At 47.9% G+C, this 12489-nt stretch overlaps 1 protein-coding gene across 3 annotated transcripts in view; it reads right to left on the reverse strand.

The window, feature by feature from the left end:
* The window catches only part of LOC144607619 (5'-AMP-activated protein kinase subunit gamma-2), a 340164-nt gene extending 327885 nt beyond the window's left edge, over window positions 1-12279 (reverse strand). The window contains exon 1 of one of the 3 annotated variants that reach the window (XM_078424584.1): window positions 12165-12279. In XM_078424584.1, the coding sequence (XP_078280710.1) occupies window positions 12165-12218 (54 nt within the window). In that variant the 5' untranslated portion in view covers window positions 12219-12279. Of the gene's footprint in view, window positions 1-10306; window positions 10398-12164 lie in introns of those variants that run through there. The other 2 variants (XM_078424612.1, XM_078424629.1) reach the window with 2 other exon arrangements.
* Between the last annotated feature and the right edge of the window lie 210 nt (window positions 12280-12489).

Consider the following 12489-nt stretch of genomic DNA (forward strand, 5'->3'; position numbering starts at 1 on the left):
GGGTCGAGATGATCAGAGTAGGCCAGAGTGCTGTTGGTTTTTAATGGTATTCTCTGCCATCTTAAGGCAGCGTTTCCTGTAGATCCCTTCAAAGATGGGGAGGTGAGTGCCTGTGACGGATCATGCAATGTCTACAACTTTCTATAGACCCCTTCTTCTTGAGCATTCAACGTTCTGAACCCGTCCTTGCTGCGACCAGTCAGCATGCCCTCTAGGTAGAGGTTCGATCGGGTATTTTACAACACACCAAATCTCCTCAAATCTCTGAGGAAGCAGGGGCGCAGATGAGGTTTCTTTGCGATTGCACCAATGTGCATGGCCCAGGACAGATCGAATGTGATGCTGTTGATTCTCCATCCACAGGCCAGCGTGGAGCATACAATGAGTGGGCTCCATTGGGCAGGCAACACCGTCCACACATGACACCAGATCCCTGATACTGACACTCTTTTTTCATGTTTCTGGTGCAGAAGGAGATTACCTAGTAGACAGAGGAAAATATTCAGGGATGTGCACAAAGTTTCCAACATCCCCACAGACCCTTGGAAGTCCTTCGTCTCGAAGTGGACGAAGAGCATTGAGGATGGTATTGAGAACCTGGGTTCGCCGGCAGCATGAAGAAGCCCCATGTGACTGGCGAAAGGAACGCATCAACTCACAAACTATCCAACTACCCACTCCAGTCATGGGGGCAGCACCATGGTGCAGCGGTAGAGTTGCTGCCTTACAGTGTTCAGGTTCGATCCTGACTACGGGTGCTCTCTGTACGGAATTTGTACGTTTTCCCCAGGTGCCCCGGTTTCATCCCACACCCCCAAAGATCTACAGATTTGTAGGTTAATTGGCTTCGGTAAAAAAAACCTGTAAATTGTCCCTAGTGTGTAGGATAGCTTTAGTGTACGGGGATCGCTGGTCGGCGCGTACTCGGTGGGCTGAAGGGCCCAATTCTGCGCTGTATCTTTAAAGTAAACTAAACTAAACAGTCAGGCTTCTCCTTGCCCAGCGGTGGGAGAACCCGAGGTTCACACATTGGCCTCATCAGTCACCTCAAAACCCATGAAAACCGGAGTGGAATCAGTCATGATACAGGAAAGCACAGACATAAACAATTCACAATCAATCTGACAACTTGTCCAATAATTTGAATGAGTGAATGGGCTGTGAACTATAAGAATTACAGAGCAAATTATCATCGACAGTAAAACTCCAATAACCCCACCCAAACAGGACTGGTTATTCATGTTGGTGCCGAACTGCCAGATTTTCGGGATTATTGGATGTTATTCCATTAATGCCCCAACGCACCCTTAGACCATTATTTTTCGATGTTACATAGTATTGTAACCAATTTAGTTTGGTTTATTATTGTCACTTGTGCTGAGGTACAGTGAAAAGCTTTTTGTTGTGTGTTATCCAGTCAACGAAAAGACTTTTCATGTCCCACCTACACTAATCCCACCTGCCTGCATTTGGCCCATATTCCTCTAGCCTATCCTATCCATGTACCCGTCTAAATGTTTCTTAAATGTTTTAATATTACCTCAACTACCTCCTCCCACAGCTCGTTCCATATACCTGCATATATATGCCGCAATGTTTGCAGGGTGGTTAACACCCAAACCTGCAGACAGACAGCATCAGCCACGATATGACAATAGACAATATACAATAGGTGCAGGAGTAGGCCATTCAGCCGTTCGAGCCAGCACCGCCATTCAATGCGATCATGGCTGATCACTCTCCATCAGTACCCCGTTCCTGCCTTCTCCCCATACCCCCTCACTCCGCTATCCTTAAGAGCTCTATCCAGCTCTCTCTTGAAAGCATCCAACGAACCGGCCTCCACTGCCTTCTGAGGCAGAGAATTCCACACCTTCACCACTCTCTGAACGAAAAAGTTCTTCCTCATCTCCGTTCTAAATGGCCTACCCCTTATTCTTAAACTGTGGCCCCTTGTTCTGGACTCCCCCAACATTGGGAACATGTTTCCTGCCTCTAATGTGTCCAATCCCCTAATTATCTTATACGTTTCAATATGCTGGTGGTGGAAGGAGTAAACGTGCAAGATGATGGATGAGTTTTGTCCCAAACAGCATGGAGATTTCAGCAGCTACCTACACCAGGCAAACACAGAACATTCTGCCAAAATCTCGATATGTCCCTTGCAAATAGTGAAAAAGTTTTGGCGATTAGTAACAGTGTCACGGGTTAGGGGAGAAAGCATGTGAATGGAGTTGAGAGGGAAAGATAGATCAGCCATGATTGGATGGCAGAGTAGACTTGATGGGCCAAATAGCCAGGTTCTGCATCAATGCAATAAGAAAATGGAATTACACTTTGCTCATGAACTCTTGATGACATTGTTATACCTACTATTTCAGTCCATGGAGGCAAATATGTGGTTGCTTTCTCCAATGTCAACATTACAAGTGGTGCATTGATCAACTGCAGTTTCTTGAATGTTGTTTACAAGTTTAACACTGTGTTTGAGTGCAGTGAACACAAAATTTCTGAGCATGCTGTGCTTCTTTTTTATTTTTGAAAAAGCAAAGACTTTGCACATAGAACTTTTCACACGAGGACATCCTAAAGTACTTCAGATTTCAGTGAAAAGCTTATGAATTAGCATCAACAGTTCAACGCCAGAAAATGCGCCACCTCAGTTTCACACAGCAAAGTATAGAAACTCCAGCAAGTAAAGGGCTGAATGCAGGGAGTCCTCTCAATGCATGCTTCAAAAGGTGATCTTTAACCAAAGAATCAATTTATTAATTCCAACAACTGATGACTGGGTGAAGCTCAGGGAGAGTGTAGCCACTCCCTATGAACATTCCAATTGAGGATTTGTTTTGAAATAAATTGCACTGTGCCACGGGTCCAACCCAACCGAGCCAATAGACAATAGGTGCAGGAGTAGGCCATTCGGCCCTTCGAGCCAGCACCGCCATTCAAAGTGATCATGGCTGATCATTCTCAATCAGTACCCCTTTCCTGCCTTCTCCCCATACCTCCTGACTCCGCTATCCTTAAGAGCTCTATCAAGCTCTCTCTTGAATGCATTCAGAGAATTGGCCTCCACTGCCTTCTGAGGCAGAGCCCAGCAATAGATTCAACTTCAACCACAGTGAGTTCAGATCAGTGCAGTTGCTTTGGGTGGTGGGAGAAACAATGGTGACATTGTTTTCCATTTTAAGGCATCTCAGTCCTAACTGAAACAACAGCTGAACGATGAAGAATATGTGAATCATTAAGACATGCGAGTAAGCCATTCAGCCCATCGGCTACTGGGAGACCAACCCCGTCAATCCCATTGCACTGACCTTTCCCCGTAACCCTGCCAATGACTATCTCTCAATTCCCTTTTTGAAATCTCTAGCTCACTTTGTATCAATAGACAATAGGTGCAGGAGGAGGCCATTCGGCCCTTCGAGCCAGCACCGCCATTCAATGTGATCATGGCTGATCATTCGCAATCAGTACCCCGTTCCTGCCTTCTCCCCGTACCCCCTGACTCCGCTATCCTTAAGAGCTCTATCTAGCTCTCTCTTGAATGCATTCAGAGAACTGGCCTCCACTGCCTTCTGAGGCAGAGAATTCCACAGATTCACAACTCTCTGACTGAAAAGGTTTTTCCTCATCTCAGTTCTAAATGGCCTACCCCTTATTCTTAAACTGTGGCCCCTTGTTCTGGACTCCCCCAACATTGGGAACATGTTTCCTGCTTCTAACATGTCCAACCCGTTAATAATCTTCGATAAGATAATAATCTTACACGTTTCGATATGTATCAGCAATCGTCCCAGATTGTAACTAGTCAAATGCTTTTCCTCACATGCCCCTTCTATCCTGCACTGAACTGCATGCAAAAATAAATCTAATTGTACCGCGCGCTGTACATGTGACAATAAAGTACCATTGAACCATTGTCCGTGAAAGTGGGTGGATGGTATGACCCTTTGCTGGGGATGGTTATTTCCCGTATAGCGCGAATGGTCCTTGCCACTAGTCAGCAATGTTTAAGTGTCATAATATAAGAAAATAACTGCAGATGCTGGTACAAATCGATTTATTCACAAAATGCTGGAGTAACTCAGCAGGTCAGGCAGCATCTCGGGAGAGAAGGAATGGGTGACGTTTCGGGTCGAGACCCTTCTTCAGACTGATGTCAGGGGGGCGGGACAAAGGAAGGATATAGGTGGAGACAGGAAGATGGAGGGAGATCTGGGAAGGAGGAGGGGGAGGGACAGAGGAGCTATCTAAAGTTGGAGAAGTCGATGTTCATACCACTGGGCTGCAAACTGCCCAGGCGAAATATGAGGTGCTGTTCCTCCAATTTCCTGTGGGCCTCACTATGGCACTGGAGGAGGCCCATGACAGAAAGGTCAGACTGGGAATGGGAGGGGGAGTTAAAATGCTCGGCCCCCGGGAGATCAGTTTTGTTAATGCCGACCGAGCGCAGGTGTTCAGCGAAGCGATCGGCGAGCCTGCGCTTGGTTTCGCCGATGTAAATAAGTTGGCATCTGATCGCCCCCACATCAACGAGTTCCGCGTCCGCCATGATGTGGAGCTCTTCTTCCGCCGCCTCCGCCTCCGAGCCTTTTACCGTGGGAAGGAGTCCTCACCCCCCAGTGATGACCCCTTCTCCCGTCTCCAATGGACCCCCTCCTCTTGGACCCCCCCTTTTGGCCAACTACCCTCACTAGAACTTTTTATCTCGAACTGCCGGTGTGACATCAGCCGCCTGAAATTCTCCACTCCCCTGACGAACTCCAACCTCTCCCCTCCTGAACGTGCAGCCCTCCACTCACTCCACAACAACCCGGACTTAATCATTAAACCCGCTGACAAGGGAGGGGCTGTGGTAGTCTGGCGTGCTGACCTCTACCGGACCGAGGCCAGACGATAACTATCAGACACCTCTTCCTACCTATCCCTGGACCATGACCCCACCGATAAACACCAGACCTTTATCAGCAGCACCATCACTGACCTCATCATCTCCGGCGATCTACCCCCCAGTGCCTCCAATCTCATAGTTCCCCAGCCCCGCACGGCCCGATTCTACCTCCTACCCAAAATCCACAAACATAACTGTCCCGGCAGACCCATTGTCTCTGCCTGCTCATGCCCCACCGAACTTATCTCTACCTACCTCGACTCCATCCTACGCCCCCTGGTTAAATCCCTCCCCACCTACGTCCAAGACACCTCACACGCTCTCCATCTCCTTGATAACTTCCGGTTCCCAGGCCCCCACTCCCTCATCTTCACCATGGATGTCCAGTCACTCTACACTTCCATCCCCCACAAGGATGGTCTCGAAGCCCTCTGTTTCTTCCTCGACCGTAGAACCAGCCAATCCCCATCGACCAACACTCTCCTCCGCCTAGCAGAGCTGGTTCTTACGCTCAACAACTTCTCCTTTGACTCCTCCCACTTCCTCCAAACCAGAGGCGTAGCTATGGGCACTCGCATGGGCCCTAGCTACGCCTGCCTCTTTGTCGGGTACGTCGAACAATCCCTGTTCCAGACGTACACTGGCCCCATCCCCGAACTCTACCTCCGCTACATCGAAGACTGCATTGGTGCTACCTCTTGCACCCATGCAGAACTCACTGACTTCATACACTTCACCTCCAATTTCCATCCTGCCCTTAAATATACCTGGACTATCTCTGACATCTCCCTCCCGTTTCTGGACCTCACCATCTCCATCACAGGAGACAGACTAGTGACGGACATTTACTATAAACCCACTGACTCGCACAGCTATCTGGACTACACTTCTTCCCACCCGGTCCCCTGCAAAAAGGCTATCCCCTACTCCCAATTCCTCCGTCTACGCCGCATCTGCGCCCGGGATGAGGTGTTTCACACTAGGACTTCTGAGATGTCCTCGTTCTTCAGAAAACGGGGCTTCCCCTCCTCCATTATAGATGAGGCTCTCACTAGGGTCTCTTCTACATCCCGCAGCTCCGCTCTTGCTCCCCCTCCCCCCCACTCGCAACAAGGCCAGAATCCCCCTCGTTCTCACCTTCCGCCCCACCAGTCAGCGGATCCAACATATCATCCACCAACATTTCCGTCACCTACAACGGGACTCCACCACTGGCCATATCTTCCCATCCCCTCCCCTCTCTGCGTTCCGCAGAGACCGTTCCATCCGTAACTCCCTGGTCCACTCGTTCCTTCCTACCCAAACCACCCCAACCCCTGGCACTTTCCCCTGCAACCACACGAGATGCAACACCTGCCCCTTTACCTCTCCCCTCAACTCCATCCAAGGACCCAAACAGTCTTTCCAGGTGAGACAAAGGTTCACCTGCACCTCCTCCAACCTCATCTATTGCATCTAGGTTGCACATCTAGAGTCATCTAGGTTGCACAGCATTCAGGCCTGGACTGGTTCATCCATAGTCAGGATCAAACCTGGGTCTCGGGCGCTGTGAGGCAGCAACTCTACCACTTGTGAAGTCACAAGTTGCACAATATACTTTTCCTGCATTATTTAAGTAAATTGAAGTTGCAGGTCAACCCTAAGGTTTTAAAACTCCAACAAGGAACAGCACTGAGATCAGCTTCATTCTGACATGCATAGACAATAGACAATACTTTAGGATGTCCTCATGTGAAAAGTTCTATGTGCAAAGTCTTTGCTTTTTCAAAAATAAAAAAGAAGCACAGCATGCCAAGAAATTATGTGTTCACTGCATTCAAACACAGTGTTAAACTTGTAAACAACATTCAAGAAACTGCAGTTGATCAATGCACCACTTGTAATGTTGACATTGGAGAAAGCAACCACATATTTGCCACCATGGACTGAAATAGTAGGTATAACAATGTCATCAAGAGTTCATGAGCAAAGTTTAAATCCATTTTCTTATTGCATTGATGCAGAACCTGGCTATTTGGCCCACCACGTCTACTCTGCCATCCAATCATGGCTGATCTATCTTTCCCTCTCAACTCCATTCACATGCTTTCTCCCCTAACCCGTGACACTGTTACTAATCACCAAAACGTTTTCACTATTTGGAGTAGGCCATCTATCCTGACCTCGGGTGTTGTCTGGTAGATGCAGTTTAATGTGGATAAGTGTGAGGTTATCCACTTTGGTGGTAAGAATAGGAAGGCAGATTATTATCTGAATGGTGTCGTTAGGAAAAGGGGACGTACAATGAGATCTGGGTGTCCTAGTGCATCAGTCACTGAAAGGAAGCATGCAGGTACAGCAGGCAGTGAAGAACGCCAATGGAATGTTTGTCTTCATAACAAGAGGAGTTGAGTATAGGAGCAAAGAGATCCTTCTGCAGTTGTACAGGGCCCTAGTGAGACCGCACCTAGAGTACTGTGTGCAGTTTTGGTCTCCAAATTTGAGGAAGGATATTCTTGCTATTGAGGGTGTGCAACGTAGGTTTACTAGGTAAATTCCCGGAATGGCAGGACTGCCATATGTTGAAAGACTGGAGCAACTATGCTTGTATACACTGGAATTTAGAAGGATGAGAGGGTATCTTATTGAAACATATAAGATTATTTAGGGGTTGGACACGTTAGAGGCAGGAAACATGTTCCTAATGTTGGGGGAGTCCAGAACCAGGGGCCACAGTTTAAGAATAAGGGGTAGGCCATTTACAATACAATACAATACAATATATCTTTATTGTCATTGTACCCAGGGGTACAACGAGATTGGGAATGCGCCTCCCATGCGATGCGATAATTTAAGTAATTTAGACAACAGCAACCCAACGAAACGGAACAATTGTAACAGTTTTTGACAGGGTAAAGTGCAAGTTGATCTATGCGTTGTGGCCATCCGGCTCAGCAGGACCGGTTCATAGCAGCTATGGCCCTGGGGATGAAGCTGTTCCTGAGTCTGGAGGTGCGGGCGTAGAAGGCCTTGTATCGTCTGCCCGATGGAAGGAGTTCGAACAGACTGTTGCAGGGGTGTGAAGAGTCTTTGTGGATGCTAGTGGCTTTTCTGAGGCATCGTGTGTTGTAGATGCCCTCCAAGTCTGGTAGCTGTGTTCCGATGGCCCTCTGAGCTCTATGGACTACCCGCTGTAGAGCTTTCCTTTCTGCCTCCGTGCAGCTGAGGTACCACACAGGGATGCCATGCGTTAGGATGCTCTCTATGGTGCAGCGGTAGAAGGTCGACAGCAGCTGTTGGGGTAGACCAGACTTTTTCAGTGTTCTTAAGTAGAACAGTCTTTGTTGTGCCTTCTTGACCAGCGGAGCAGTGTTATTGGACCGTGTTAGGTCCTCCGAAATGTGAGTGCCCAGAAACTTGAAGCTGGACACTCTCTCCACACTGTCCCCGTTGATAGAGATCGGGGCATATTCCCCGTTATGTGACCTACGGAAGTTGATGATCAGCTCCTTGGTCTTGGTGGTATTTAGGGACAGGTTGTTATCCGAGCACCAGTCCACCAGGTTCTGCACCTCCGTTCTATAGTTTGTTTCATCCCCGTTGGTGATAAGCCCGATCACCGTTGTGTCGTCTGCAAACTTGACAATGGTGTTGGTGTTGAATGCAGGAACACAGTCGTGTGTGAAGAGGGAGTAGAGCATGGGGCTCAGAACACAGCCCTGTGGTGTGCCGGTACTCAGGGTGATAGTGGAGGACAGGTGCGGGCCCATTCTCACTGCCTGCGGTCGTTCCAGCAGGAAGTCCAGGATCCAGTCACATAATGACGAGCTGAGGCCTAGCTGGTGGAGTTTGGTGATGAGCTTGGTGGGGATGACCGTGTTGAAGGCGGAGCTATAGTCTATGAATAGCATCCTCACGTACGTGCCCTGTCTCTCCAGGTGAGTCAGGACAGTGTGAAGAGCCAGAGAGATGGCGTCCTCTGTGGATCTATTTGCCCTGTATGCAAATTGATGTGGGTCCAGTGAGTCAGGGATGCTGGATTTGATGTGTGAGAGGACCAGCCTCTCAAAGCACTTCATGACTATCGGCGTTAGGGCAACCGGGCGGTAGTCGTTCAGGTTGGAGATCTTTGCTTTTTTCGGCACCGGAACTATGATAGCCGACTTCAGGCACTTGGGGACCGTAGCCAGAGATAATGACAGGTTAAAGATCCTGGTGAATACCTCAGCCAGCTGTTCAGCACAGTCCTTCAGTACCCTTCCTTGAACTCCATCCGGTCCTGCAGCCTTGCATGGGTTGACCCTTTGCAGAGCGCGTTGTACCTCCTGTGTGCTCAGTTGCAAGACCTGTCCCACCGCCTCGGCTGGGGTTCTTTCACTCAAGGTGGTTTTGCCAGTTTCAAAGCGGGCAAAGAAGGTGTTAAGCTCGTTGGTCAGTGCCATATCGCTGTGGGGGCAGGCAGGGCTGCTCTTGTAGCCAGTGATGTCCCTGACACCCTGCCACATGCTTCTGGTGTCCGTGGTGTTGAAGTGGTCTTCCACCCGATGCCTTGGCTTGGCTTGGTAAATGTAAATTCTAAATGTAGAACGGAGATGAGGAAAAACTTTTTCAGTCAGAGAGTTGTAAATCTGTGGAATTCTCTGCCGCAAAAGGCAGTGGAGGCCAATTCTCTGAATGCTTTCAAGAGAGAGCTAGATAGAGCTCTTAAGGATAATGGAGTCAGGAGGTATGGGGAGAAGGCAGGAGCGGGGTACTGATTGAGAATGATCAGCCATGATCACATTGAATGGTGGTGCTGGCTCGTAGGGCCGAATGGCCTCCTGCACCTATTGTTTATTGTTTAGTTTAGAGATACAGCGCGGAAACAAGCCCTTCGGCCCACCAAGTCCGTGCCGACCAGCGATCCCCATATATTAACACTGTCCTACACACTAAGGATATTTTTTACATTTACCAAGCCAATTTACATACATACCTGTACGCCTTTGGAGTGTGGGAGGAAACCGAAGATCTCAGAGAAAACGCACGCGGTCACGGGGGAAACGTACAAACTCCGTACAGACAGCACCCATTATCGGGATCGGGATTGAACCCGGGTCTCCTGTGCTTCAAGTGCTGTAAGGCAGCAACTCTACCACTGCGCCACCTTGCCGCCCGAGTGTGTTTATAGTGTGTACCAACTATAAAATAAACTGCAACTACTCAACAGAACCATTTGCAACCCACGACCGCAAACACCAAGAAAGACAAGGCTTTTGAGAATGAGAATACTTACAAGCACTGCCCCCCATAGTTTCACACACATTTCTCCATAGCTTGAGTTACTTCCATTTTTGCATAAACTAATAAAAGGTATTTCACAAATCACTTGCAACACTACCCTCATCCTGCAAATTAAATGGAAGATTATATTTGGTTTATTCTATTTACCCCATTATCCAGTTGGCAGTTCAGAGAAGGTTGACAGGGTTGATCCCTGACCTGAAGGAGATGATGTCGGAAGAGTGGTTGTTGGGCCAATACTCAATGCGGTTAGGAATAATGAGAGATTATCTTAAAGATACATAACATATCTGAGGGAGATTGACAGGGTGGACGGTGTGAGCACATTTTCCTACAGGGCTGCAGAGTGATTATCTGGAACGAAAATGGCATAATTTCAGAATAAATAGTTGTCCATAGAGCAATACAGCATGGAAACACATCCCTTCGTCCAATTTATCCATGCAGATCAAGATGCACTATCTAGGCTAATCCCATTAAGCCTGTGTTTGGCTTATATCCATCCTTCTGTAGAATCATTGAACAAATAGGAGGGATTTCTCTTCTCAAAGAGACATGAATCTTTACCATTCTCTACCGCAATTCTCTAACCCAAAGCAGCCATTTTATACATTGAAAGCAGAGAATGCAGATATTTGATATTTATAAGAGATTTAGGAGACTATAGGAAATTGTTGCTCAGAAACTAATTCCCCATGGTGGAAATGTCAAAGATTAGAGGGCAAACCTTTAAGGTAAAAAAGGCAAAGTTTAAAGCTGATGTGAGAGGCAAATTCATATTTTTACACAGAGGGCAGTGCTGCCAGAGGAGGTAGTGGAGGCAGATATGATAGTGGCATTTAAGAGGCTTTTAGATAGACACGTGGATATGCAAGAATGGAGGGATATAGATCTTATGCAGGCAGAGGAGATTAGTTCAACTTGACATCAAATTCAGCATGGACATTGCAGGCTGGATAGCCTGTTCCTAGTGCTGTATTTTGTATGTTTTCGGCTTAAAATAGTTGAGGCCCCCGCATTCGTCCCTGGGGCATCCCACCCGTTGCAGTTTGCCAATCTGAAAAACCATGACTTATTTATCCAACTTTCTGTAGAAAGCTGGAATTCTCTCCTTCGTCCAAAACACTCTGAACGATCTGACAATACGTGCTTTCATAACTAACTCCAATAGGTATTTGTTTACTGTGGAAAACGAGCCAAGCCAGGTAAATGAAGCGATTATACGTCTTGACCACAGTGAACTGATTGCCAGTGCAAGCTAAAGTGGCTGAATATCCTCCTCCTCTTACACTTTAATGCAAAGCCTGGAATTCCGGACTAACTCTTCTGAAGTTCATAAGTTCTAGGAGCAGAATTAGGCCATTCGGCTCATGAAGTCTACTCCACCATTCAATCATGGCTGATCTATCTTTCCCTCTCAACCCCATTCTCCTGCCTTCACCCCATAACCCCTGACACGAAGTGCCTAAGAGATGCGGAGATATAGTGTAAATATATAGTCTAAATTTCATACAGCTGGACAGATTAAAGTGCATCCGAGAAACTATAGAGGTCGACAGTGACTGAATGATAATGGACGGAACAAATAATAATTGTCCACTATTTGACTACTGAGGTTAAATTGTTTTCGCTTTAAGCCTCGTCGATCTAGTAATGTAGGGTATAACCAGATTTCACGGTACCACTGAATGGACTTAGTCATCCCTTCCCTCCCCTGGCACCAAGGGCCTGGCCCTTGTTTGACCCCCATGGGAACAATTTACCGATGGGGGAAGGAGGTGTCAAGTGTGCGACTCGCCGCACACACTCTCGGCTCAAAAACATATAAAAAGTGCTGATCAGTGCAATCAGCCCGTAATTAGACAGTAGCGCATTCTCAGAAGCAGCGCCCAACTCACTTCCTCAAGCAGCAACGAGGAACTGCTCATGTACACACACAACTCTCCACCCACCCCCCTCCCCTTTTACGCTTTCATACTTCAGCTCAACAAGTCTCGCATCTTACCTGGTTGCACTCGTCTTCCAGAAGGACGCTCTTTGAAGCGCGTTTCCAATCCATGGCTCACGTTGCAGATGTAGCAAAGTCCTGGAACTCTTTGTTGCAAAGTCTTGCTACATGGTTCCCGGCAGACGGCTACTGCCCCAGAGCGCAGGCGCAGAGCACCCCCGTGCGGACGTGGGCGGGAAAAAGCAAACGCACAGGTAGGAGGACAACTTACTGGAAGCCTTGGTCCCCAGGCTGACAAACATTCACCAGTCCCTCGGGACAACATCACTGGAAGCCGTGGCCCCCAGGTTGACAAACATTCACAATAGACAATCTGCAGAAA

This window comes from Rhinoraja longicauda, chromosome 2 (assembly GCF_053455715.1).
Source record: "Rhinoraja longicauda isolate Sanriku21f chromosome 2, sRhiLon1.1, whole genome shotgun sequence".
Taxonomy (NCBI): Eukaryota; Metazoa; Chordata; class Chondrichthyes; order Rajiformes; family Arhynchobatidae; genus Rhinoraja; species Rhinoraja longicauda.